The sequence below is a fragment of the Delphinapterus leucas genome, chromosome 5 (assembly GCF_059928025.1).
Source record: "Delphinapterus leucas isolate spDelLeu-1000000601 "Yukka" chromosome 5, BTC_Dleu_Yukka2, whole genome shotgun sequence".
NCBI classification, from domain to species: domain Eukaryota; kingdom Metazoa; phylum Chordata; class Mammalia; order Artiodactyla; family Monodontidae; genus Delphinapterus; species Delphinapterus leucas.
In genome coordinates, this window is record NC_143133.1 from 35,784,790 (window position 1) to 35,811,502 (window position 26,713).

Genomic DNA, 26,713 nt, shown 5'->3' on the forward strand with positions numbered 1-26,713 from the left:
AGAACTGTAATATTAAAAAGGAAAATTTTGAAATGGACAATGAAAGTTTAAAATTTTATGTATGAGGAAGAACATGCAGTTGATGAAGATAAGTTAAAACCGACAGCAAAAAATAAAATAAAATAAAATCTGACAGCAAAGGATATTTTGACTAACATTCCTGAAGAGTCCATTGATTTTAAGATTTGCTTTAGGGTTCTGGACCAGGTATTCCACTACTGGACCACATGTAGCTTGGTTGGTTACCTAGAACCTAAGGCATCCAATTTCTCTTCCATTTTAGTTTTTTGCTTTGTAAAATTAAGGAGTTGGGCCAAATGACTTGGGTTTCTTTTGATGTATCATTATCAAAATGCTCTAACTTCTTATCAAGTGAAGTAACGGAACACTGAAGCTTTTAAGCTTTTATGAAGTACTTCATGCTCTGAGCCATTATACATGTATATGTAAGCTATTTAAAAATGAATTATAAATAAACACATGATGGGACTTCCCTGGTGGTCCAGTGGCTGAGACTCGGCGTTCCCAATGCAGTGGGCCCAGGTTTGATTCCTGGTCAGGGAACTAGATCCTGGGTGCCGCAACTAAAGATCCCACGTGTCACAAGGAAGATGGAAGATCTCTCATGCAGCAACCAAGACCCGGCGCAGCCAAGTAAATAAATAAACACATGAATACTGCAAAATGGACTCTAAATATTAACAAATGCTCCCTCAGAGTTAGTTCTCCCAGAGATAACTATAAACTATAAAACATTATAAACAGTAAAAACTAGCCAAAAAGTTCAATGTTCTCCAAAGTCATGTTGATCAAATCATGTGATGTATCAGTGATCATATGACTGAAAGAAATGGAAAAATATATTTGATTTCTGTTATAAGAGGAAGCTGGATGTCACTAGAAACTTTGGCGAGCTTTAGGAGAGGAAGAGTTCTGTTTAGGAAAATAATCATTTTAGATGCTCTGAAGAAGCTTAATAGACGGAACCTAGGTTCATCCATTCTCTCCATAAGGGAGGACCTAAGAGAGAATGAGTGGTTCCTGCCTGGTGGAGACATTTACGTGACATTGTACCTCTTGCCTGCAAAACGGCGATTAAAATTGGCACTTGCTTAAAGGAGTGAAAAACAGGTAAGAAAATTTTTATTTCTGTAGGAAATGAAAATTACCCCGAAAGGGGCACACGCGCATATACACACACTTAGTTGAAAGGGGAAGGGGAGGGAAATATAGAGGAAAGGAAGACACAGAAATGGAAGGCAGAATTAAATGAATGCTGATGGAAAAAAAGTAATAAACGCAAGAAGGGCAAGTGTTAAGCGATAAAACGGAGAACAAGTCTTTTATCCCACTTAATTGGTCACCTAAAGAGAGGTCTTCCCGCCCCACCTGAGAAGACACTTCTAAAAAGCACAACTAAAAAGGTGGAGTGAACATTCAGAATGTAGAAGGGAACGATAAAGCCAGCAATTTGCTGCCCGGGCCGCACTTCTGGCTCCGCAAGAGGCAGTGCTGCGCGTCCTCGCCCAGGAGCTCGTCATCGCCGGCCGAGACGGCGCCAGGGTCGGCGCGCGCTGGGCAGCCATCCCTGTAGCTTCCCGGGGAGACACGCTCGTCCGGTCCCCAGAGGCCGGCGAGGCCGCCCACCGCGCGGCGCCGCCCCGAGGTCCCGGGAAGTGGACCCGCGGTTCTCCGGGCCCCCAGTCAAGCCGCGCGCCCGCCCCCTGAGGCCCCAGACCCGCGGAGAGCGCGTGGGGTGGCCGCTAGTGGGTCCCGACCCGCCCGGGCTCCCTGAGCGGTCCACACAGCCCGCGCCCTGCCGCCTTCCCGGAACCGCCCACGCCGCGGGGAAGGCGGGGCCGCAGAAACCCGGCGGCGCGCCCAGCGCCCCGCTATCTGCAATAATTGCAGCCTCCGCCGCTGCCTGGGGCGATGCGCCACCCGGAAACCGGCTCCGCCGGGCTCCACCGCAGGCCTTTGAGCCCCTTTTCGCATCCATGGGGCTGAGCCGGCTGCCTGAGCCGGAGAGCGTTAGGTGAGTAGCCCCCGGAGAGCACTGAGCGTAAATTAAACCGGCGGCCGTGGCGGCAATCCTCTAGTGCCGGGCCAGAGGCTGGGAGCTAGCGCCCAGCGCCTTCTGGTTGTACGCAGAGTGGTGGGTGGGTGTGGGTGTGTGTGTATCTCCCGTCGTTAGTTGTTATTGGAGTAGGTTTTTCTTGTTCGTTTTGTTTTAGTTCTCAAATCCACAATACGTTGCTGCTACTGTCGCCTGGGTTAGCACCCCTCATGTGCAAAGACTCATCAATTCCTCCTGATTGGGGAATATAAATAAGCCCCTGCTCAAAGCGCACGCTGAGTCTGTGGCTTTATTTTACTTACCAGGCATCAGCTTGTTATGTCAGCCTTGTTATCTCACCCTGGATTCTGGTGTGTTTTGTTGCCCAAAAGATCAATAGCAGGAAGACACCACTAACTTTCTTCCATCAAGAAATCCAGGATGGGCTCCCTTGGTGGCGCAGTGGTTGAGACTCTGCCTACTAATGTTAGGGGACACGGGTTTGAGTCCTGGTCAGGGAAGATCCCACGTGTCACGGAGCAACTAGGCCTGTGAGCCACAGCTACTGAGCATGTGCGTCTAGAGCCTATGCTCCTCAACTAGAGAGGCTGTGATAGTGAGAGGTCCACGCACCGTGATTAAGAGTTGGCCCCTGCTTACCACAACTAGAGAAAGCCCTTGCACAGAAATGAAGACTCAACACAGCCAAAAAATTAATTAATTAATTTTTTAAAAAAGGAAATCCAGGATACCAGTGGCTAGAGACAGCAGGTGCTTTAGTTTGCCATATCTACCTCTGTTTTCTCTGAAAGGCTAAAACCCCCTTTCCCCATTCGTCTATAATGGGCCCTCCACCTAATATTATTGCTGCTATACAGTATCTCATGAAATTCTGGTTTACTGTTTCTCTCTAAGTCAAGAGTGAAACATATCAATTCAGCAAATACCTGTGCATCTTCTGTGAGCCAAGCAGGCCTGGGGACAGGAGATACAAATAAGAATGGAATACAATTCCATTCTTAGGATTCCAGCTCCACATTCCAGGAGCTCAAAATCCAATGGATCGGAATATACCTAACGATTAATTAGGTAGTGTGATTTACCCTATACTAATGATGTGAGCAAAATGACTGGTTCACATATTTTCTAGCATATTAAGGTCTTTAGAATTACAGTCCTATTGACTAGATTTTTGCCTTTTTAGGGTTTCCATAGAAGGCATGATAGAATAAGTAGGGAAAATCAGTGATGTAGGTCTGAATCCTGGGGCCTACACAGAAAGTTGCTGTGCTGGATATGGAGGTTTGGCACTCATGCTCAGTCCTACCTGTGGCTAGTGTGCCTTCTTGTACAGGAGAAACAGGAAAGCTAAAAACATTTCCCAGACTCCCTTCCAGTTAGAGTTCTGGGTGTAAATTAGAGTTCTGGATGACTTGCCTGAGATTTCAAAGGCAGACATAAGGCAGAAAACTCCCTGCTCCTCCCTGATGTTTTTGGCTGTTTTCTGTTAGCACAGAAGGTGCACGAGGTGCCAGTGTCCAGGCTCTAGAACTGTGGGTGTTGGGAGGGACTTACAGCAACCAGACTCAGCATGCCATGTTGAATCACCAGCCCTCTGGCTGTCAAGAGGCAGCTGAGGGAGGTAGTGAACATACTCTGAGTTCCCTGTCCAGACAGCTTCCAGATCCCAGCTTCTCAGGGTCACAGGTACCGTATGTTCTTGAACTCCTTGGTTCCTGTAGGCGTCCTGATTGTGGCAAAAATAGTATATTCCCTGGTGGCTCATCTAGTAGTGTTCTGGAAGTCATTCCTAGAGGCCCAGCACTTGTAGCCCAAGACCCTGCACTTGTAGCCCTTTCAACAATCTCTAGCCTTTCAACAATTCACTTAATTCTCTGTATAAAATCTCTTTCTGCTTAAAATGTTTGGCATGGTGTCTGTTTTCTGCATTGACTCTGAGTAATACGTTTGCTGTATAGCCTCTAAAAGTCACCTAAAGCTAATCTCTTCAGTTTCTTTAGATGGGAAATGAAACCATGAGATTAGATCCAGGGCCTGGCAGTGAGTTGAATGCCTTCACTTGGGCTCTGCCCTCTCTAGTTGCTACAGACTCCTACATTTGAGTTGGCCCCTGAAGGTATTTGAGTTTGTTACCCATACACTAGATTACCTCTGAAGTCTCTTGCTCTACAAGTATAATGTAAAACATTTCTTCATTTAAAACATTCTCAGAGTATATCACAAGAGATTGTTGACTATCTGGTTCATGACTAACTGTTCACGAGTCCTGTTGGTAATTGGGAGGCCACTGACTCTTGGTTGGCACACAAACCCTAATGATAGAACAGATTTTTCCTCTTGGGAAAAGGAATTTACATCTTTTTCACACAAAGCCTAGGAAACTAGTATGTGGGGAGATGGACCTCCCTGTATATGCACTTGTGTAGTGAGGGAGCATTCTCTGTAGTCTTGGGTCATACATGTTAAGGAAAGTGCAATGATGATAAGTTCGAAGGAGTTTTGAACAGCCTTATAAAGTTATGAAGTATACCTTGCCAATACAGTAAAAGATCTTTATGTGTTTTTTTTAGGAATCTATTTATGTTTCTGTGGTTCATAAGGAGGAATGAAAGGTTCGAGTTTACCAGTGTCCCTTATCTGTGCTCTTCAGTACAGTACATGTATGCTGCTTTCTCAAGGAAAATCTCATGAAAGGAAGATAAAGCACTGAGGGACTTTTTTTTTTTTTTTTTTTTGCGGTACGCACTGTGGCCTCTCCCGCTGAGGAGCACAGGCTCCGGACGCGCAGGCTCAGCAGCCGTGGCTCACGGGCCCAGCCGCTCCGCGGCATGTGGGATCTTCCGGACCGGGGCACGAGCCCATGTCCCCTGCATCGGCAGGCGGCCTCTCAACCACTGCGCCACCAGGGAAGCCCGCACTGAGGGACTATTTTGGGACTCCTTGATGTACTTAGTACTAGTTTAAGGTTTTCTGTGACGTAGTCATTATCACCATTTTGCGATTGAAGAAAATTGTCCAGACTGGCTAAGTAACTTGCCCCAAATGGCCCAATTAGGAGGCAATGACACAAGAAGGATTTACACTCAGGGTTTTCATGTCCTTTTTCCTCTGACCGCTCCACATAGCTTGCATATGATGCTCATTATGAGCTCATTGACATGGATGTGCACAAAATTCCCTACCTGCGCTTTCCTTTTTACCCTTTACCCTTTAATCATGTGGTTCTTCTGCCTGTAATGGTCTTTCTTTTCTTTTCCAGAGTAAGTCGTCTTTCAAGGCTTAATTCAAGTATCAGCCACGTAGGGCATGATCTCCTCTCCCCTGTTTAACGCTATGCCTGCACTTCTCACATTATAATTAAATTACCTTAATGTGGCACTGGCTGCTGTAACAGATAATCTCCAAAACCTCAGTAACTTAACACAATAGAAGCTTATTTCTCATTCATATAAAGTCCAACCAGGTGTTCAGCTGGTGGCCTTCTCCTCAGTGATTCAGGAACGCTAACTCTTTTTATATTATGGCTTTGCCACCCCCTAAGACCTTGGAGTCCTTAGTTTCCAGGCAATGGACAGGAAAAGAGAGAGCATAATGTAAAACATGGGAGCTTTCTTACAGCAGTGGAAGTACAACACATCATTTATGCCGACATCCCTTTGCCAGACTCAGGGACTTGCCACACTGACCTGCAAGGGAGGCTGGGAAATGTCAACTATCTGTGTGTCTAGGCAGCAGAGGAAACTGGTTTGGTGAACACATAACAATCTCTGTCCCTTTCTTAAAGAGGAGAGACTGCATCTCAGTCATCTTTCTGTCTCTTGTGTTTACACACCATAGAAACCCAGTAAAAGGCTGATGATCTTCAATGATTGTGAAAAGATGGGGTTGCTTATCTCATGTGCCTTAAATTAAAACTTAACCACACTTCATTATGGTTACCTAGGGAATGATCTGTCATACTCTGACTAGGTTGCAACCTTTGACTATAGGAACTGTGTCAGACTGTTCACATTCAAATCCCTAACACAAGGGCTAGAACATGGTAAGAGCTTAATAGAGGTTTGTTGAATGAATGAGTCCTTAGAGAGAAAAAAGAGGAACAGAGTTAGTCTACATGGAGTTAGGAAATACTAACTGAGATGGTGACATTTGGGTTCGATCTTGAATGACTCAGAACTTTACCAAGTAGAGAAGTAAAACATGAAACCCCAGGCAGTGATGGTAGTTGTGTTTTGTTGTTCTTGTTGTTTTGTTTCATGAGTAGAAAGTAACAAAACAATCATATGTTTATAAGCCCAACTTTTAAAAATTCAATATTCAACTATTACAACTAAACTTCAGGGATAGGGCAGAAAAAATATATATAAACTTACAAGCTATGCAATCTCTAAAGACTAAAAGAATGGTGCTAAAAACCTTGGCACTGATTTTTAGCTGCTGAAATGTTATTTTCTGGACATTTTTGAGAAATTTCGATACGAAGGCAGTGTTCTATCAATATTTGTTCGTCCTCTGTCAAGGTTTTGCACCATGTCAAGAAGCTAGGGAGACATGTGTAAGCCAAAGGTTCCTCATCACTGCTCCTTATCAGAGCTTCTCAGAGACGGCTGTGCATCAGAGTCACCCGTTGTATTGGTTAGGATGCTTTTGGCTATAAGTAACAGGATATTCAGCCAAAATTGCCTTCAAAAATACAAGCTTCTTTTCTCATACGACGAAATATCTAAGGTAAGCAGATCCAAGGTTTGTTCAGTAGCACGTTGATATCAAGGTCCAGGTTGCTTTCCATTAGCTAATCTTAACTTTTTCTTCATGGATAAATGATGGCTGCTAGAATTCCAAGAAACACAATCCCCATCCACAGCTTCATCCTCCCCTGCTAACAGATGCGTGCGCGCGCACACACACACACACACACACACAGACAAAAAGAGAAGAGGGTTCTCCTCTTGCCTCTCTGTCTTTATATTAGAAAGGAAAATCTTACCCAGTGGTCCGCAATAGCCTTGCCCGCAAATTTCATTGGCAAGAAATGAATCATGCCCATCCTTAAACCGACAGCTGGCAAAGAGGAATGATGTTACAGAGGTTGACTTAGACGAGTCATGATTTATTCCTAGGGCTGGTGAAGGGACCCACTGGCATACCTGAGCAGTGGCTCTTAGGTAGGTTATGTCACATTGCCACACTTGGGGAGATTCAGTCTCTGGAGATTCTGATTTTAGTAAGCCTAAAAGTAATATTTTAAACTTTCAGTTAAACATATTTGCCTTTGGGTGGGGGGAGAGATTTTTTACAAAGAGAAGCAAGTATTGGGTCCCTTCTTACCTAGGGATAATTTCCTTTTGTTCCTATCTCATTGCGTAGTGTTTTACTTCATGATGACTCAGTCAAATCACTCTATTAATTAACGAAATAGAATAGTGGTTGTTTTCTTTTGATAACTTGATTGCATGCACTTGGAACACTTAATCCTTTCCGATAAGGTAGTTCCCATTCAAGGAGACATTCTTAGTCATTTCAGTAATTAATTGTCAAGGAAATTTTAAGCCCTACTCTTCACTTAATCTGAATTCCTCACTGATGGAATAGGGCTTCTTTGGGGAAATGAGCATTAGATCAGAGTTGATTAGCAGAATCCAGAAATTGGAAAGTTTCAATATGTTCTACATAGAAATACCATATGGTATGGAAACCCTACACTTTTAACATATAAATGGATGAACACCACAGATAGGAGATTTTTATTATAATTGTTACAGAGTACTTAATGAACAATCATGGAGATGCTTTTTCAAATGCATGAATACAGTGCACAGAGTACTCCAGCAATATATGTAAATTCTCAGTACAGCCACCCCATTAAATGTCAGCCTGTCCTACCAAAGACAGAAAAGAACAGCCATTCTTTATCCATGTAATGATCTTTCAGCAGTAATTCAGTTGATAGCAGTAAGTGTATTTTACTTGCCTAAGAGCCTGTGGACATTTGCAAGTTGATAGTTCTTTCATTTCCTCTGGAATATTACAGAAAGCACTTTTAAACACTTAGATTAATAAGATAACCTGAAAAAGAGAAGGTTGATTTAACAAAGCTCTTTCTATATATGAAAACATATTTATGGAAGTTGTTTTCAAAGTGTGCTTCACTTGCCAGGAGGAACAGGGGTGAGTGGACAGGGTTTCTGCAGCTCCACCTTTATCTGTCGCATTTGTTGGATTTCAGGATAAGGTTTCATTTAACAGAAGATCTCTGGCTTAAAAAAATATTTGAAAATTGCTGTAGAAGCTTCTAGGCGGTTCCCCCATCTTCTTTGAAAACCACAAAAACAAAAAAATGACTTAAATTTTGGCAGGTGGAATTAAGTTACCTAAAATCAAATTACCAGAGTCTATCTATGAAAAATATTATTACCAAGGAAAGCTGTGTCATTTTCTTTTCTCTGAAGCTCTAAGAATTGCGTAAATTCTTTTAAGATGTATTTTAAATTGCATTTAAAAATCTTTTTTTAAATTTATTTATTTTATTTATTTATTTTTGACTGCGTTGGGTCTTCTTTGTTGCACACAGGCTTTCTGTAGTTGCGGTGAGTTACTCTTTGTTGCTGTGTGAGGGCTTTTCATTGCGGTGGCTTCTCTTGTTGTAGAGCACGGGCTCTAGGCACGCGGGCTTCAGTAGTTGTGGCGCATGGGTTTAGACGCTCCACAGCATGTGGGATCTTCCCGGACCAGGGCTCGAACCCGTGTCCCCTGCATTGGCAGATGGATTCTTTACCACTGTATCACCAGGGAAGCCCCTGAAAAATCTCCTTATTGTAAAAATACTAACAATAAAGAAACATAGAGAATAAAAATGAAATTCCAACAACTCCATTTCCCTCCCCAAAGGCAACTAATGTTAACAGACTTTTTCCTCTTTATTTACATATATATACATACCAGAACTGCTCATATTCTTGATCTATTATTCTTGATCTGCAGTTTTCTCTCAAGTTTGGAGGAAAGACAAAGTTCCTTTGAAGTCCACAGCTCTATGATTTTGGTGGCATATGTGCCTAATACTGGAAAATAAAGCTCAAATTAAATCAAGATAGTTTCTAAGTATGTGTATCAGTACTGTATATTTTAATGCCTTTTAAAACAAAATATTTCCACCTAATTTTTTTCTTTTCATTTTCTTAAAGATGTAGAGTAACCTTTCTAAACATCTGTTATTATACAGGGGCTCCTTCAAGGCCAATTCAGGTATGAAAATTCTTACTAAGGATTTATTTGGTGGCAAGTGACAGAAACCCGACTCAAACTGGTAAGAAATTTATTGGCTCACCTAACTGAAAAGGATCTGCTTTCAGCGGTATGAGCAATGCTTTTATTATTGCTTTTTATTATTTATTATTGCTTTTTATGATTATTTTTATTATTGATTATTAATTTAGAGCTTTCTCTTTCTGTCTTTCCATGTTAAGACTCTGCTTTGTTCTGTGATTAGTTACCTCCTTCTTTAGAAGACTTTTCTTGTATGTTACAATGATTGTCAACAGCAAGTCTGGGCTTAGCAACCCCGACAGAAAGAAAACTCTTTCTTAATGGTTCCAGTAAACACCCTAAACCTGACTCCCTTGGCCAGCTGTGGGTCACATGCTCATGCCTGAACTGGTGAAGGTGACCAGGGAAGGAGTTCCCTCTCTGGCCAAGCGTGTCTTCATCTCTGGAGCATTGGTGGAGCATGGGGATTAGAGAGGGAAGGATAAGAGTCTCACGTGAGCCATATGTATGGGGAATAGAGGAGGCATGGATTCCACAAAAGAAAATTAGTGTGCTATCACCAAAAAAAAGGGGGAAAATCATGCTTGGCTGGCCAAAACTATAAATATCCCCTATGAAAAAGACATTTATTCCCACATTTTGTGCATTAGATTGCAATCTTTTCCATCTCTTTCATTGTCAGCTGTCACTCACACTGCTCTCAATTTGTCTCTATCACAATCTCTTCCTACATTTTAATGTATAACATCATAAGAGGATTTGGAAGTCAGATGAGCAAAATCATTAGAATTGTTTTCAAAATAAGAGTTAATGCGCTCTGAGAACTTGAGAGCCTCTCTATGAGTAAGGAGTATAAACTTTCTGCTTTTTAATGGACTTCACGATCTTTCTTAACGTTCCTTAAAAAGCTCATTTTTCCATATTTTCTGATCTCTTTACCTTCTTCTGCCTTCTTAATGGGAGATATACTATTGTAAATTTGTAAATATTGTAAATTTCAAGACCCAGTGACTATGAACAATAAATGCCACGAACATGGTTGCTTTAAGTTACACTTTTGTGATTTTTCTAAATCTAAGTTGGGTTTTGAAATGAGACCGGTGGTGTAAGTATTCTTTTGGAAATGGAAACATAGCAGAGTACAAACAAACAGAGCTGACCAGCTGTAAGTTGTTTTCTTAAACAACTTATTAAAATACTGGTATTTTATTTTACCTTTTCTCTCTGCAATACCTCTCTGATCTCAAACAGTACTTTGGTATCCATGGTGGAGACTATGGGAGAATAGGGACATTTTTTTAAACACAAAACTATATGAATTCTCGAAAATAGCATATATTGTGCAACATGCCCAATTTTGATTTTTTATGTTAAAAAGGACTAGAATAACATTAATAAAATGAATTCTCAAATTCATTTTAGCCAGTAGTGTTACGTCCCCTAATCAAGAAGTTTGCCTTGAAAGAAAGAGTTTAAAATCATGATCAAAGAAAATGAATGGAATTATGTAGTAGATTCTTCAAGACTGGAGAGGCCTTGTCCTGCTTTAAGAGGAAAAGCAAAAAGAATCTCAGAGGTTTATGATAATTAGGGAGGAGGAATATGAGTGGCTAATAACCAACACTAGTGAATGCCTACCATATCCATGGTTGGACCTACTCTTTTCTCCATTGTACAGATGGAGAATTACTTACAGCCTGAGAAATTTGGTATATGATGGAGCTGGACTTTAGACCCAGGTTTGTCCAAATCCAGAGCCAATAGACTTTGTCACCTACTATATTAGGGGGTCAGTCTCTACAGAGGGTGAAGGCCAAGTGCCATGGTTTGGGATACAATGTCCAAACTCTCCAGCCTTGTCTCTCATTATCCATAGCCTCCCACCACAGGCTCTAACAGAGTTTTCCCTTGCACCACACTGGCTTTCATGCCTCGATGCCTTTAAGGCAAGGGTTCTCTGAACCCAGCATTTTCCAGTCAAAATGGCATTCTTTCTCATGAGTCTAAAGTTTGAAGTATTTAAATTTTTAAAACTATATATACATATACATAAACACATACACATATGTAATGTATCATTCTATATACTTGTATTTATTTTATATAATATATAATAAAAATCAAACTGAAGGTTTTTTGAGATACCACTCTGGCCAACATTGTATTCTGCAAGGAAGAAAAATGATGATGGTGGTGGAAAAGATATCATTTTCGTTGAAATTTTAAATGCAAGCATCTTGGCATTTTGTTAAACAGAAAATGATGCCTTGAGGCAGGGGTCCTAGCTAATTTATCCCTGTCTTTATGGTCTAGCATAGTGCCTGGCACATATTAGGCACTCAAATGTGTATTGATGGGCTTCCCTGGTGGCGCAGTGGTTGAGAGTCCGCCTGCCGATGCAGGGGACACGAGTTCATGTCCCGGTCCGGGAAGATCCCACGTGCCGCGGAGCGGCTGGACCCGTGAGCCATGGCCACTGAGCCAGTGCGTCCGGAGCCTGTGCTCCGCAACGGGAGAAGCCACAATAGTGAGAGGCCCGCGTACCGCCAAAAAAAAAAAAAAAAAAAAAGTGTGTATTGAATTAGATTTTCCCTTCTCTCATATAATTTTCTCTTTGGTTCTGACAGTGCTTATAGTTTGTACCTCTATCATAATACTCATCGTACTTGTTGCATTAGGAATAAGTTTGGTTACTAATAAAAAGAAAACTTGGTAATAGTGGTTTATACAATTACTCCAAAGCTTGGCAGTCCAAGACTGACACAGCAACTCATGGTGTCATCAAGGAACCAGCTCCTCCTCCTTTCTTGTCTACTGTCCTTGTATAGGTGTTTTATTTTCATGGTTAAAAGATGACTGTTGGCCCTCCAGGAGGTATATCTACAATCTAGGAAGGAGAAAGAAACGTGAGAGGGCAAAGAGTAAACAGTATGATCCTTGAAAGGTCTTGCCTTATTGTTTGGGAATGAAAGCCCTCCCCAGGGACTCCCACTTATATCTCATTACATAGAACTATGACACATGGCCACCTGTAGCTGCAGAAGTAGCTAGGAATTGGAATATTTGGCTTTTCAGCCCATATAGCATGGGAAGCCAAGGGAGAAGAGATTGAAGTGGGTGTTTATGAAGGCAACCTACAGGTCTGCCCTACAGGTTTTTTAGTTACTTCACACAAATTTATTTTTCTTGGTGTACTGTAAGCCTGTAGAGAACAAAGGATGTGCTTTGGTAATCTTTGAGTTACCCACAGTGACTACCAAGAGTCTGTCACAGCACTTATCACAGTGTCTAAGACATTGTGGCTGCTCCATCATTGTTGTTGTATTTTTTTAAATTTCAAGTTTGAAATAAGAACTAGGCAGGAATTAGTTACTCTGGTTTCTCTGAATATGATGGAATCCGTAGATTTCTCTTTGGTGACTCATTTCCTCATATCAACATTGGAAAATTACCTGGAGCTTTCCTGCTTCAATTTGGCCCATTAGAGAGGACAATTTAACAGTAATATTGCTGGGATTATTTGCAATATAACTCAGAAAACAGGGTGGGAAGGAAATCATATAAAAATATGGTAAACCAGGGCTTTTTCAAGAAAGGTAAAAAGGTAGAATTAGGATTATATATTGTAATCAAAGAAAAGATTAGCAATTGAAAGTTAAGAACAGTCTAATTTAAAATATTTTAGCCACTAAGGGGAAAAATAAGTACAGTTCATTCATTTAAATCTCAAATTGCTGTTCTATATCTATACTCTTTCTCCTTCAAAACAGATCCTGTTCTTCCCTCTATCATATTCTTAATTATAAATCATGGAGAATCAAGATAAAACAATTGAGCATGAAGATTCAGAACCATCCACAGAGGTGAATCACTCAGCCTCCAGGTGTCAAGTACAACAGGTATGATCAAATGTAGAACATCCCAACCATTTCCTTAAGGAGGGGACTACATTTCCAAATCTATGACAGAATTGTGTTCTCTTCATTCTCTATCACTCAATTAACAATTCTCCCCATTCTTAAATCCCCAAACTGGTGTAGCAGGTGTGACTGCCAGTTTTCCTAGATAGTCATTAGCAGCTGGCCCTACATGGAGAGCCTGTGAAGTGCTTTGTTTTTCCAGCCTAAGCCCGAGAATGGTTCTGGTTTCTTCCCTCTTTATTGCTTAAATTAAAGTAAATGAATGAATGTAAATTTGTTTTCACTGCAGATGATTATCTCTTTCTGAATCACTCTGACATATTTACCAACTATGGCCTTGAATCATATTTTAAATTGGCTAATTTTTAAGCCCAGTATTGAAAATCATAATGAGATTTTATGTGACTCAAGCATTTATAATACTACAAACAGTGACTCAATGGTAAATACTCCTCACATAGTTTGCTCTTATTCTGAGCATTCTCCAATTAGCTAGTAATAAAGCTGTGCTTTTCCTCTGTAAGGTGTTAGCCTTGATTCTAACAACAGAAATTTGATTTGTGATGTGATGGCTCAGTAACTATAAAAATGTACAGCAAATATATAGTTTTAAGGATTTTTTAATTGCTCTAAACACAGGAGGAAACAGTTATGAACCCCAGAGGTATAGATGGAAATGAACCAACAGAAGGAAGTAACCTACTGAATAGCAATGAAAAAATGCAAGAAACACCAGCTGAACCAAATCACTTGCAAAGACTAAGACAGACATTTGCTTGCCCTCCACGTGGTTTACTGGATAGAGTAATAACAAATGGTATGTAAATGATAAGGATGAACTCAGAACAAGAGGGTAAAAGATGAAGTTGTTATAATGAGAGACTCCAAAGTAATATGGTTTAAAGGACACAAAGACGTTTACTTCTCTCTCACATAAAAACTACAAGGTGAACAATTCATAACGGTATGTAGCTCTGCTCCATAGTCATTCAGGGTCCCAGGCTGACAGGGCTCCACCATTTTCAACGCAGGGCCACCAAGAGCAGTGTTGTCACCACCATTCCCGCTAGCAGGAAGAGGGAGAGAGCAGAGGTCAAGGGCATTTTCCTGTTCTGTATCTGAGTAATTTCACAGGATTATGTTAGGCCTCCAATGAGAAAAATGACTGAGAAATTACTTATAAACAGAAAAGCACCAAATAAATGTTGGTTGTTATTACTGTTAAGTCATGCCACTAATGTTTGAGCAAACACAGCTCAATTTATACTTCCAAACAAATCCATCATTTTGTAAGTAAAGATCCTGGTTTCCAATTCAACTTATTGCTGCTATTACTTAAAATTGGGGGGTTAAGGAGGGGGAATTTATCTCTGCACTATTTTGATGTGTTAGGGTTGGGAGATATTTGTCTTTTAGGAATGGATTTGGCCTTTGGAGGCATCCCAACATTATTCTGATATCAATTTGATGAATAAATGGACGTTCAATTTCAGTAATATTGTTTTTGTTCAAAAAGGAAGTTGTGTGCATGTATACTGCATGTATATTGGAGGATGTGTAATATAGTAAGAAAAAGGAGAATGGGGTTGAAACTTCTCTATAAAGGCAAATTGAAAGACAGTTTCAAAAATTGTGTTGAGGAATGACAGCATCATTAAATATATGGCTTCCCCCAGTAAATATGTTGAAGAATGTAACATGTTTGATCTAGAAGTTATTTACTGAAAAATCAGGCTCACTTCTTTATACATATACTTCATTTGTGAGCTCTGAAAAACATTTTTATCATTCGCCACTGGGACAATGGAAGCCAAGTATGATACGTTATATTGTACTTCAGGCTCTAAATGTGTTTTTAATGAAATTAGGTAAGTTTCTAAACCAGCATGAGAAAAAAGTCTCAAACTTTACTTAAAACATGTAGAGAAAACCAGGTTCCGGAACATACACTAGTTGAGAAGGCAACTAGTTCTTTTTATATTTTTTAAACTTTCACCGTTCAAGTTATGGCACACTTCTAGTTAAAACATGTACACTACAATGGATATGGATTGCATTCAGGAAAGGGGTATAAAAGAGTGATGTGATTTGGAGACTACTTTTATAAAATTCTATAATCATTGTCCTTAAAGCTGCCTGAGAAATGGGGACTCACGATACATAAACACCTCTCACTTGTTTTCTTATACTTCCGTTTCTGAGGCTTACAAGACTGCTTTTTTTCCCTGTACTCCTTCCTGTGACCCTTCATCATGCAAAGTATTCTTCTTAAGAAGTAAATCTTACATGTGAAAATATTATTTTTCAAAATTGTAGATAAGAAATAAATTATTAATTGAATTAAACATGATTTAGAGAAACCTTATACATGTACACTCACTATGTATTCAGAATTTCATTTTGAGTATGAGGAGGGAAAAGCGAAGTTAGAGGTTTTTTTAAAAAAGTAGTATAAACGTATGGGCACCAAGGGGGGAAAGTGGCAGGGGTGGGGTGGTGGTGGGATGAACTGGGAGATTGGGATTGACATAGATACACTAATACGTATAAAATAGATACCTGCTGTATAAAAAAAATAAGTACAATTTTTTAAAAAAGTAATGTTGGAGTGGAAAAGCCTTAATTCTACCTTTCTGAATTAGTATCAAACTAGATTTATGCTGTGATAAGATACAAGTTAGTAGCTGGCAATTCCTGATTTCCCATTATTTTTCAGCCCCTGTTACAAATTTCAGCCCTGATAGCCAATTGGGAAATACTGAAGGCCCCTTTGTTATTTTGTTGTAATAGCATCATAAGCCTAGAAAATCTGGAACAATTCTTTCTGTAAGGGTTTAAAAAATGGGACATTGGACGTGATCTCTAGCAATATGTAGAGGAGACTCAATGAATAATCCTTTCACTTATGCCAGTGAAAACATCTGAAAATAGTTTAAGGCTTTTTAAATATACCTTTTATCTGTCAAGAAAACAGGAAGTCATCGGACACCAAAAACAAAGTATAAGTAGGAGAGAGAAATAAACACTCAAGCTGCCTTCTCTCCAGAGGCTTCTGCAAAATACCAATGAACTTGAGATTTATTCTGAGAACCGTGAGAGTATAGGAGGCTTTGCTAGAGCCGCCCAGGTTGGGAGAAGTATCATAGGAGAAGTCATTCTCCCTCACCCACACAAAGTTGGAACCCAATGTGATGGTGGATTTGAGGTAAACCTGCCCTGCAGAGGGGCCCAGTAACTAAACCTGTCTGTCTAAACTGTGGTGCTGGCTGGAGGAGGGGAGAGTCTCCACTAAAAATGGGTAACTTCATTCTGATTTGTGCTCCAAATTCATAGAAAAATAACTCAAACTGAAAATATATCTAAAAGTGGTCCCAATTTGTAAGCATCTAAACACATGGTAGAAGCAAATTCAGATCCTATCTGGAAAAACTCAGACTCAACCTAAGGCTCCAGCAATTCCCAGAGATACAGTTGCAAGGAAGAGCTCACTGTTGCAAGAAAACAAACAAAAAATCATAAATAAATGCACAAGGAAACATCTCAACATTTTCATTATCAGAAAATAGAATATAAAATATTTTTGATATCTGTAAAGAACCTAAAGAGGAAATAGCAAGTATGAGTACAAAACAACTCTTTATAAAAATGAACAGATTTTAATAAGAACCAAACTGAAGTTCTAGAGATGAAAAATGAAGTACAGTAATTGAAATTTAAAACAGTGGTTAGACAACAGAGTAAGTGGAAAGAAAGCTGGTAAACTAGCAAGTAGATCTGAAGAGATTATGTACAATGCAACACACAAAGACAAAGATGGGAAATATGAAACTAGGGTTATCAACACGGAGAGGAGAGTGTGACTGTTTAATCATAGTTCCAGAAAAAAAAAGAATAGGAAAAATGGGGGAGATAAAATATTTGAAGAAATACAGAATTTATAAAAAGCATAAATCCTAAGCAAACCAAAAGGAAGCCATTCCTAAACATATACTGAATTTGCAGAAAGCCAAAGGAAAAGAAAGATCTTAAAACCAACCAAAGAAAAAGAATTCCCTAAAAGAGCTGAAATTAGACTTACAAAACAGTAACAAAAGACAGAAAATCAAGGAATAATATTTTCAAGGAGCTGAAAGTAACTCTCAACTTAGAATTGCATACGTAGATAAGCTATCTTTTAAGAATGAGAATAAAGATGATTCCAGATAAATAAAACTAAAAATTTGCTACCAGCAGATCTTCATGAGAAATATAGCATGCTCTGCTACAGAGTGTTTCTGTACCATGATTTAGTTTATATGCGATGGTAAATAGGGAACTGTGTCAGTGTAATATGGAGTTTGCATTTTTGTACATAATTTTTCCTGGCATATTAATATTTAACATCATCGAGCAATAGCAGATAAGTACAAAGTGAATTGAACCCTTCCCCCAAGAAAGATCAGGTATATACTTTATTACAACTAAAGATAAAGACTTACTAACTTTAAAGATAAAGCCTTTTAAAAAGCTGAGCACCCTGGGTAAGTACCTTCTTTTAAGGCGGTTAGTTAAAATAATTGTCGAGATGAAAGGTTTGAGATGCCATAATGAATGATGGTGAAAGAAAAAGGTAAGTATGTAGGTAATTCTAAACAAACTGACAATAGAAAAGAAGCAATAGTTAAACAATAAACAATAATGCTTAATTCAAGGCAGAACTAAAATACTGGAGTGTGATTGTTAAAGTGTTCTCATGTTTCTGTGAAGACAATATAGATAGTGACTCTCTTTTTATTAACTAATGAATATTTATGGTAAAATTATAAGGAAAAATAAGGGAATAGTTAAAGAAAAAAATCCAAGATAGTAGTTTCTTCTGGCAGTGTGAAAGCAGATGGGCGATGGGATTAGAAAGGGCACACAGGTGGATTCAAAGGCACTGTGGTAATATCCTACTTTTTAAGGTGCTTGGAAATTACCCAGTTTTTTATATTACTGATGTTCTTTAAAACTTACACATGATTATAAATATTTGTATGTGTCTTCATTTTTTTTAATGTTTAGATTATATTAAAACCTGCAGATGACCACTCCTTGGTAGAAACTAGTTTTCCTCGTTTATTTCAGTTACCATGGTGGTTCTTCTGTGGGCTGTAGTTTGGTCAATTACCGGCCCTGAATGTCTTCCTGGAGGAAACCTGTTTGGAATTATAATCCTGTTCTATTGTGCTATCATTGGAGGTAAACTTTTGGGGCTCATTAAGTTACCTACATTACCTCCACTGCCTCCCCTTCTGGGTAAGTGCTAAACACATCCTGTTTACTTCAGAGTAAGTCATATTTAAGTCATATTATGGAAATGATATATAATGGTGTGCCTCTCATGCCCTCTTCCTAAATCCACATTCTTTGACACCATGTTGGTAGCTTAACATTAGCCATGGTGGAAGCATCTTTAAGACAGAACTCAGCAAGTGCTACAAATCAGGGCTTACTATATTGTTAGTCATTCACATCACTGACAAACAAGTGAAGTTCCAACCTGCATTTTCATTGGTTCATTTTCATCTTACTTATTAACATAAACAAAATTATCAACCGATATTCATGGTGACACTATACTCGCTCGTCATAATGTGAATGTCTTCTTTGCTAAGCCAGATAGTAGTCAAGCATTTATTTGTAATCTGATTTTGTCAATTCATTGTTGAACTGCAACCATAGTTGGTTATGGATATGGAGTTCAACAATGAAAAACAATGAAAGCATTCTATGAGAATCGATTGGCTCTATAGAATTTACAGCGATGATTGTTGCATATTTATAAACTGTATTCTGCACATCCCTTATATCAGTAAAATTTATAATAAATATGTAAATGTATAAATACACACACACTTTTTTGGACAGCTACTTATTAAGCATTTACCAGCACACCATTGGCTGTATTGTATTATCATGCTTATTAAAATAATTTATTCAAAAATATTCTTCCAGAGGCCATGAGAACTGTCCAAACATGAAACACATGAAAATTAGTCTTAACACTGGACATTATATCTTTAATGTTTCTTCAAAGAATTCCATATTACAAAATTTTAATTTACCACTTTCATTATGCCACAAAAGGCATTTTGTGTCCTTTTCTAACAGATTTATACATCACTAAGTTTTATTTAAAAATCACATATCTTTCACACATATATATTTGCACACAATTCCTGAGTAAAAATTTTTCCTGTTATTTTATGTTAGAGAGGACAATTAATATTGGCTAACAAAGACCAAAATTACTTGCTTTTGAATTTGTGGTCAGCAGTTGAAGCTAAATATAAAGAGAAGTAGAGTTATTTACATTTGACCATGCACTATTTCTCAATATACTTTTCAATTTTAGGTAAAAATAAAGTTATTTTGCTTAATTCATATTATTTATCATGAGTGCTTTTCTCTAAAGTTATGAATTGAATTATTGTTAAAATGAGTTGTTTCTAAATATGCCTGTATGCTGTGATAAAGGATTGGCAATCCACCTCTTTTGTAAATAAGATACTATTGGAACACACCCATGCTCATTCATTCACCTATTGTCTGTGGCTGCTTTCACACTACAATGACAGAGTTGAGAAGTTGTGAAAGAGACCTTGTGGCCCACAAAGCCTAAAATATCTCTTATCTGACCCTTGACAGAAAATGTTTGCTGACTCATGCATCTAAATCAGTGCTTCTCAAACTTTATCATGCAGAAAAATGACCTTGGGACCTTGTTAAAATGCAGATTCTAATTAAACAGATCTGGGGGTGGAGCCTGAGATTCTGCATTTTTAATAAGCTAATCATAAGTTTTCAAACATGGTTGTGCATAGGAATCACCTCATGAAGGCTTTTAAAAGCTGATGCCCAGAGATTCTGAATTAATTGATGTGGCATATGCCCTGGGCATCAGAATTTTTAGAAGTTCCCCAAGTGATTCTAATATGCAACCTAAGTTGAGACTGCTGTTCTAGGCTCCATGAAAATATACTTTATACCTCATCCTTTTTTTTCCATTCTATGCCTATTATTACAACAAACTAAGTATCGCCAAGTGGTACAGACTTGGGCTTTGAGATCTCATGAAATCTCCTGGGGTGACTGAAATTATTCTGAAAGATCACATACGTTATATATCTTAGCATCCCTTTTTGTAGTGTTGCACTTGTGATAGAAAAAAGTTTACCACTTTTTATTGTAGTAGGGCCAGTAACTAAAACCGAAACATTATCTGAATCCATAAAGACTTGTTAAGACAGAATATGTGTGACGATTGCCTGTTCTATATTTTCATAAGCTCATTGAAATAATTGCTAGAGATAGAGGATGCAGGAGAATTTTTTTTATTCCCAAAATAAATGTGAAAACAGTTGCCCTGGAACACTTTCCTTTGCCCATGGTCTGGGCTGATGTGGCCACCTGATTTTGATTTGGATATTCTCTTCTTGCCTCTGAGCCCACATGGGCCTCTCCTTTCGTTGTGGGGAGAAGAACACCTTTCCTAATAGAGGGGTATTATTCTTTTTTCTCTTTATTTGTGTTATGGAAATCTTTTTAAATATGCAAAAGTTATCAATACATGACCAATCTTATTTCATCTACTCCCAAGTTTTTCTGAAGCACATTATAATTGAAAAAAATTTCCATAATACAAATTAAGAAAAAAAGAAGAATAGTCCTATATCAAAGGAGTTATTCTTTCCTCCGCAGCCTACATGAGAGGGAGAGGCCAATGGGGGCTCAGAGGCAAGAAGATGCCTGCCAAGTCCATATCAGGTGGCCAGAGCAATCCAGAGCATTGGCAAAGGAAACTGATTCCCAGGGAAATTTTTACATTCATTTGGGGAACAAAAAAATGCTCCCTTCCCCCCTAAAACTCCAAAAAAAGCCCTCTTAACATATTTTTGAATTCTTGTTAGATTATTATTCTTTTTGATTCCAGGTAGTTATATGCTATAATTAATTTAGGACTGGTTTAGATCCACATTTTAAGTTTCGGTAAGGAACTATTGACATATTAATGAAATATAGGGTTAGGGCAGCATTTTGGGCTTGGTAATTGGTCAATATCTATGAAAATGAAATATGCCTGTACCCTAGGGCTTAACATTTCCACTGCTAGGGATTATCCTGTGGATATACTTACACAAACCTACAAACATGTAAGCTCCATATGGACAAGGACCATGTTGGTCTAGCTGCTATCTGTATTAGCAGGGTATCATAAGGGTCTGGCATGTAGTAGGCACTTAATAAATACTTGATGTATGAACTGTGCTCATTTCAGCACTGTTTATAATGAAAAATCTTAAAGTCCATTAATTGGTTCCAAAATTATGGTACTTCCAAACAATGAGATACTATTGCAACTATTATAAGATAAGGCAGATATATATATATCAATGGGAATATATCCAGGATATATTGTTAAATAGGGAAATATTATACAATGGTATATAAACATGCTTTCATTTGTGTCCAGCACACACACACACACACACACACACACACACAAACATGAAAGCACACACACACACACACACACACACAGAGGCATGCTTAAATAGGTATAGAAACTTTCTGGAAGGGTACAAATAATCCTTAACAATGGAAACCTTTGGGGAATGAAGATCAAAAGTTGCCCTTGGGGGCTTCCCTGGTGGCGCAGTGGTTGAGAGTCCGCCTACCGTTGCAGGGGACACGGGTTCGTGCCCTGGTCCGGGAAGATCCCACATGCCGCGGAGCGGCTGGGCCCGTGAGCCATGGCCACTGAGCCTGCGTGTCCGGAGCCTGTGCTCTGCAACGGGAGAGGCCACAACAGTGAGAGGCCCGCGTACCGCAAAAAAAAAAAGAAGTTGCCCTTGGGGTTGGGCATATACTTGTCACTTTACACTTGTCAGTAATTTTTAATTTTACCATAAGCATATATTATTATTCTCATTATTCTTTTAAAAATAGTTATTGTAGACTAGTTTATATTTTCACAAATTCTAGAAAGACCATGACTGCAGAATTCAGAACTTAGAGACCTTCTTCCAGATTAAATGGCAGTGATGAAAGATGCCTGGGAGTGATGCTCCTTTACCTAACGGTGTCTGGAGCAAGTCACAAAAAGCCACACGGGTAATTCTTTTCTATTCTCATAGCTTACATTCAAAACATCCCAACACTAGTAAATTTGTCCAGTCATGTAACGGGTGGTGCTTATAAGGACATGGTGAGAAGAGGGTAGTGCTGGAGAACGGAGGGTAGAAGCCTCACAGTATCTGCCGGAGAAGTCTTTCCCTTTGCATGGGCATGAGGGATTATCATTGAGGGCAGGATTCCCTCACAAACTACTCAGTTTCCTCAGTCACACTCAGCTACTTGCAGTTCCTAGAATGTCACACTTCTTTTTCATACCTTGGAAGAAACAGCTTTCTCTTTCAGAAACTTTTCAACTCCCCGGCCTCTTTACCCATTTTCTCCTTCTTTGCACCCCTCTGACTCACCCCTCCCGTCTCAGCTCATACAATACCTCCTCATGCTTCCATAAAATTCAGATTGTCAATTTGTCTTGCTCCCCTAGAGGCTGAAAGCTTGTTGAGGTGTAGTACCCAGTTTTTGTCCATTATTATATCTCTAGTGCCTATTATAGTATCTAAAATACTGAAGGCATTTGGTGAATGTTGAATGAAAAAAGAGTCAACAGCTGACATGACAGAGCAATGTCCATTTCATCATAACTCACCTTAAGCCTTTGCAGAGCAGGTTGTGTGGGGTTTTTTTTCTTAAATTATCCTGTTTGAAGGTAAAATGGAATCCATATAGGTATTTATTGACATTTCAGGTAATCTGACATAGTCAATACTGTCAGGAGCTCTTTGCTAGTTGCACACAAAGGGATGACTAAGTTGGACATTGTATTTTTTTTAATATTTATTTTATTTATTTATTTTTGGCTGCATTGGGTCTTAGTTGTGGCACGCGGGATCTTCATTGTGGTGCGCGGGCTGCAGAGCACGTGAGCTCAGTAGTTGTGGCACGTGGACTTAGTTGCCCTGCGGCATGTGGGATCTTAGTTCCCCGACTAGGGATCGAACCCACGTCCCCTGCATTGCAAGGCAGATTCTTAACCACTGCACCACCAGGGAAGTCCCTGGACATTCTATTAAAACATTTTACATTTAGAATTTGATCACACTTTCTATCCAAATACTGCATCCTGTTTCTCCCTTTCAGGTTCAGTTATTTAGGAATTATTAATTATTCTAATCTGTTGTTTTTATCTTCATATTAAAGCCTTGTCTTAGCTCCTCTAATTTATTATATTATTTTAATTAAAAGCTTAACCTAATTTCACCTAATGGATAAGCAAAAAAGGAAGTATTTCCTAGGATTATAGGGTAGTCTCTTTCACAGCTAAAGTGCCAAAACCTATTGCCTGTATTTGAAAACTAACTAAAGAGCTGTTTGACTTTTCCATTCTAGGCATGCTGCTTGCTGGGTTTCTCATCAGAAATATCCCTGTCATCAGTGATAACGTACAGATCCAGCACAAGTGGTCTTCTGCTTTGAGAAGCATAGCCCTGGCTGTCATATTGGTTCGCGCTGGCCTTGGGCTTGATTCAAATGTATGAAGTACAGATTTCTAATTATTGACTAGGAATTTTGTTCCTTCACCACTGCCAGTGTTGAGAATCACTGAGCTTTGGGAAAGGGAAGTGGGCATTGTGCATGACATTCTCAAGAAGAGAAGAGAATCTGTTTCATGCAGAACTCTCCCCAGAAGATGTTCCCATACTCTTTCTTGGAGAAAGGTGGAGTTACTATGTGGGGACAGCACCAAGAATAAAGGCCCCCCCCTTTTCTCTGACAGAGATATGGGCCATAGTTATAAATTATGATCATGAGAGAGAAGACATCATATTTTTGGCATGGGAAGCCCTATATAAGAGTTTAGGGCTAACTGTACTGGCTCAGGAAACTGCCTCCTATATAGAATGAGTCTCAAGTATGAGGTTTTTAAATGCTTTTTTACATTAGGAATGAATTTTTGGAATGTTTTGATTTAGAAATGCATGTTTTGGGGGACAGAGGTTTTCACCCAAGCCTCATTTTGGGACCATAAATTATAAATAAAGCTAACACTGAGAGGGTTAAATCAGCTAGCGTGGGGATTATGAGCACAGACTCTGGAAGCAGCCTGCCTGGGTGCAAACCTAGCTCCACAACTCACCAATGTCATGATCATAGGCAAATCACTTTAACTTGAGCCTTTTTAGATGAGGACATCTACAAAATGGGCATAATATTACCTATATCGTAGGGCTGCTATGAGGAATAAATAAGCTAGCTCTAAACACTTAGAACACTAGATGTTCTAAGTGGAACATTCCTGGAAGATTTGTGATGATCCAGATGTGGGCTGAATATTGAAGCAAGAGCATTTAATGTCATAATCTCTGCATGTCTTTAGAGAATTATTTTAGTATGTCTAATTTTCTATTGCAGGCCCTGAAGAAGTTGAAGGGTGTTTGTGTAAGATTATCCTTGGGTCCTTGTCTTGTGGAGGCGTGTGCATCTGCTCTTCTTGCCCATTTCCTCATGGGTTTACCATGGCAATGGGGATTTATGCTGGGGTAATGGTTTTTCTTTATTGTATGAAAATATGCACAGACATTTAGGGCTTTCACCGATTCCTTACAAGAGAACACGTAATAGCATTTTCTTAAGGACATCAAAAAATACAACATCGATATCACCATAATCTAAATATTATAACTTCAAATGATAGTATATGTGTATAGTGTATGTCTAGCTTTTGCAGTGATTATAATAATTTAAACTATTGAAGAAGTAATGATCTTTTACCTATACGTGATTCCAGACTTGTGAGAGAGATGCCAGATCTCACCTCAGAGTCTGGTATAAAGGATAATAAATGTATCAACAGTCATCAACACCCAGAAGTGTTTTCCTCCTTCTTTTGTCACCAGACTGTTTGATTAGATGGTTCTGCTGTCTCTTCCTTCCACTGTCAGTTCTTATTTCTAATGGTTAAAAGCCATGAGAATTAAATAAATATGAAAGTACTTAGAATTTAGTACTAGTGAGTACGCAACAAGTAAGAAGTTCTTATTTCTCAGGGTTAGGACCCTGGAGCTATACTGCTTGGATTCAAATCCCAGCTCTATGACTTTGCGTTATGCAATCTTTGGCCAGTTATTTAATCTCTCTGTGCCTCAGTTTACTCATTTGCAAAACAAAGATAATGATTGTAGCTTTTTCATGGCGTTATTGTGAGGATTAAATTAATATATGTAAAGTGCTTAAAATGGTGTTTGGCACGTAGTAAGCACTGTAAAATGCTTTCTGGTGTTACTACTGCTGCCATTATGAGGTCACTGTCAATGTCATTATGGCCTTTTCCTTCTAATCTGTTGTCTTATTTTACGTACTCAATCCTGGTAAAAGGCCTAACGTCACTGGGTTCCAATCCAAAAAGTCTATGGCCATGTTTTTCAAACCTCATACCATAATGTTTTGTTTTTTAAAAAAGGCAGATTCCTGGGGCCTAACCCCGTTAGGTCTTCTATACCACCCATAAATATAACTTTTTAGGCAGCCTAAGTAGTTCTAACACAGGTTATCCATGGCCATACTTTGAAAAAAGTGTTCTATAGAACTTGCATATATGTATGTGTTTCTGGGTTGGTGCTTTGCTCCCATCTGAAAGACTTTAGCTGTCCAAAGTGTAACCTCTAAAAGAGTAGAGGTTATTATACTTTCAACAACAATAATAATAATAATAAGATACTGTCATAAATGCCTAAAGCACTGTCTGCTTAGTTTTGTTTTAGGCGCTGTATCTCCAGCTGTCGTGGTGCCTTCAATGCTCCTTTTGCAGGAAGGAGGCTATGGTGTTGAAAAAGGCGTCCCGACCTTACTCATGGCTGCTGGCAGCTTCGATGATATTCTGGCCATCACTGGCTTCAACACCTGCCTGGGCATGGCCTTTTCCACAGGTACAGGGATCCGTTCACAACGTGCTGTTCTCTTGCACTCTAGAAACATAGATTGTGGTGTTACAAGCATGGCATAGTTGCTTGATAATTAATTAAGGCAAATTAAAATGGAAAAAGTCACCTCCCAAGATTTAGTTCCATACTAGGAAGGGACCAGTGGCTTCACCCTCTAGACATAGACTGCTCAAGCAGTTTGGTAAGTGCAGTAAGGGGAGAGTCAAAGGACTTAAAGAAGATTTAGAGAAGGACTAAAACAGCTTCTACATGGAGCCTCTGGGAAAGTTTAATCTTGGAGACTTCACACAAGGGATGAGTAGATTTTCAATGAGCACAATGACAGCAGGCCAAGTGGGAGGAAGAGTGCTCTTCTAAAACAGGAACAGTTTTAACATTTGGCGGGTAATAGCAGCAATGATTTTAATGGGTATCTT

At 39.2% G+C, this 26,713-nt stretch overlaps 1 protein-coding gene across 13 annotated transcripts in view; it reads left to right on the plus strand.

Annotated features, from left to right (window-relative positions):
• Window positions 1–1,229: 1,229 nt before the first annotated feature.
• SLC9B2 (solute carrier family 9 member B2) overlaps window positions 1,230–26,713 on the plus strand; it is a 67,798-nt gene continuing 42,314 nt past the window's right edge. For 3 of the 13 annotated variants that reach the window (XM_089911634.1, XM_022567054.3, XM_089911632.1), the window contains exons 1-8: window positions 1,234–2,035; window positions 9,300–9,383; window positions 13,114–13,242; window positions 13,903–14,080; window positions 18,370–18,540; window positions 23,746–23,888; window positions 24,769–24,896; window positions 26,107–26,282. In XM_089911634.1, the coding sequence (XP_089767760.1) occupies window positions 13,153–13,242; window positions 13,903–14,080; window positions 18,370–18,540; window positions 23,746–23,888; window positions 24,769–24,896; window positions 26,107–26,282 (886 nt within the window). In that variant the 5' untranslated portion in view covers window positions 1,234–2,035; window positions 9,300–9,383; window positions 13,114–13,152. Of the gene's footprint in view, window positions 2,036–9,058; window positions 9,179–9,261; window positions 9,432–13,113; window positions 13,243–13,902; window positions 14,081–18,369; window positions 18,541–23,745; window positions 23,889–24,768; window positions 24,897–26,106; window positions 26,283–26,713 lie in introns of all 13 variants that reach the window. The other 10 variants (XM_089911631.1, XM_089911636.1, XM_022567055.2 and 7 more) reach the window with 9 other exon arrangements.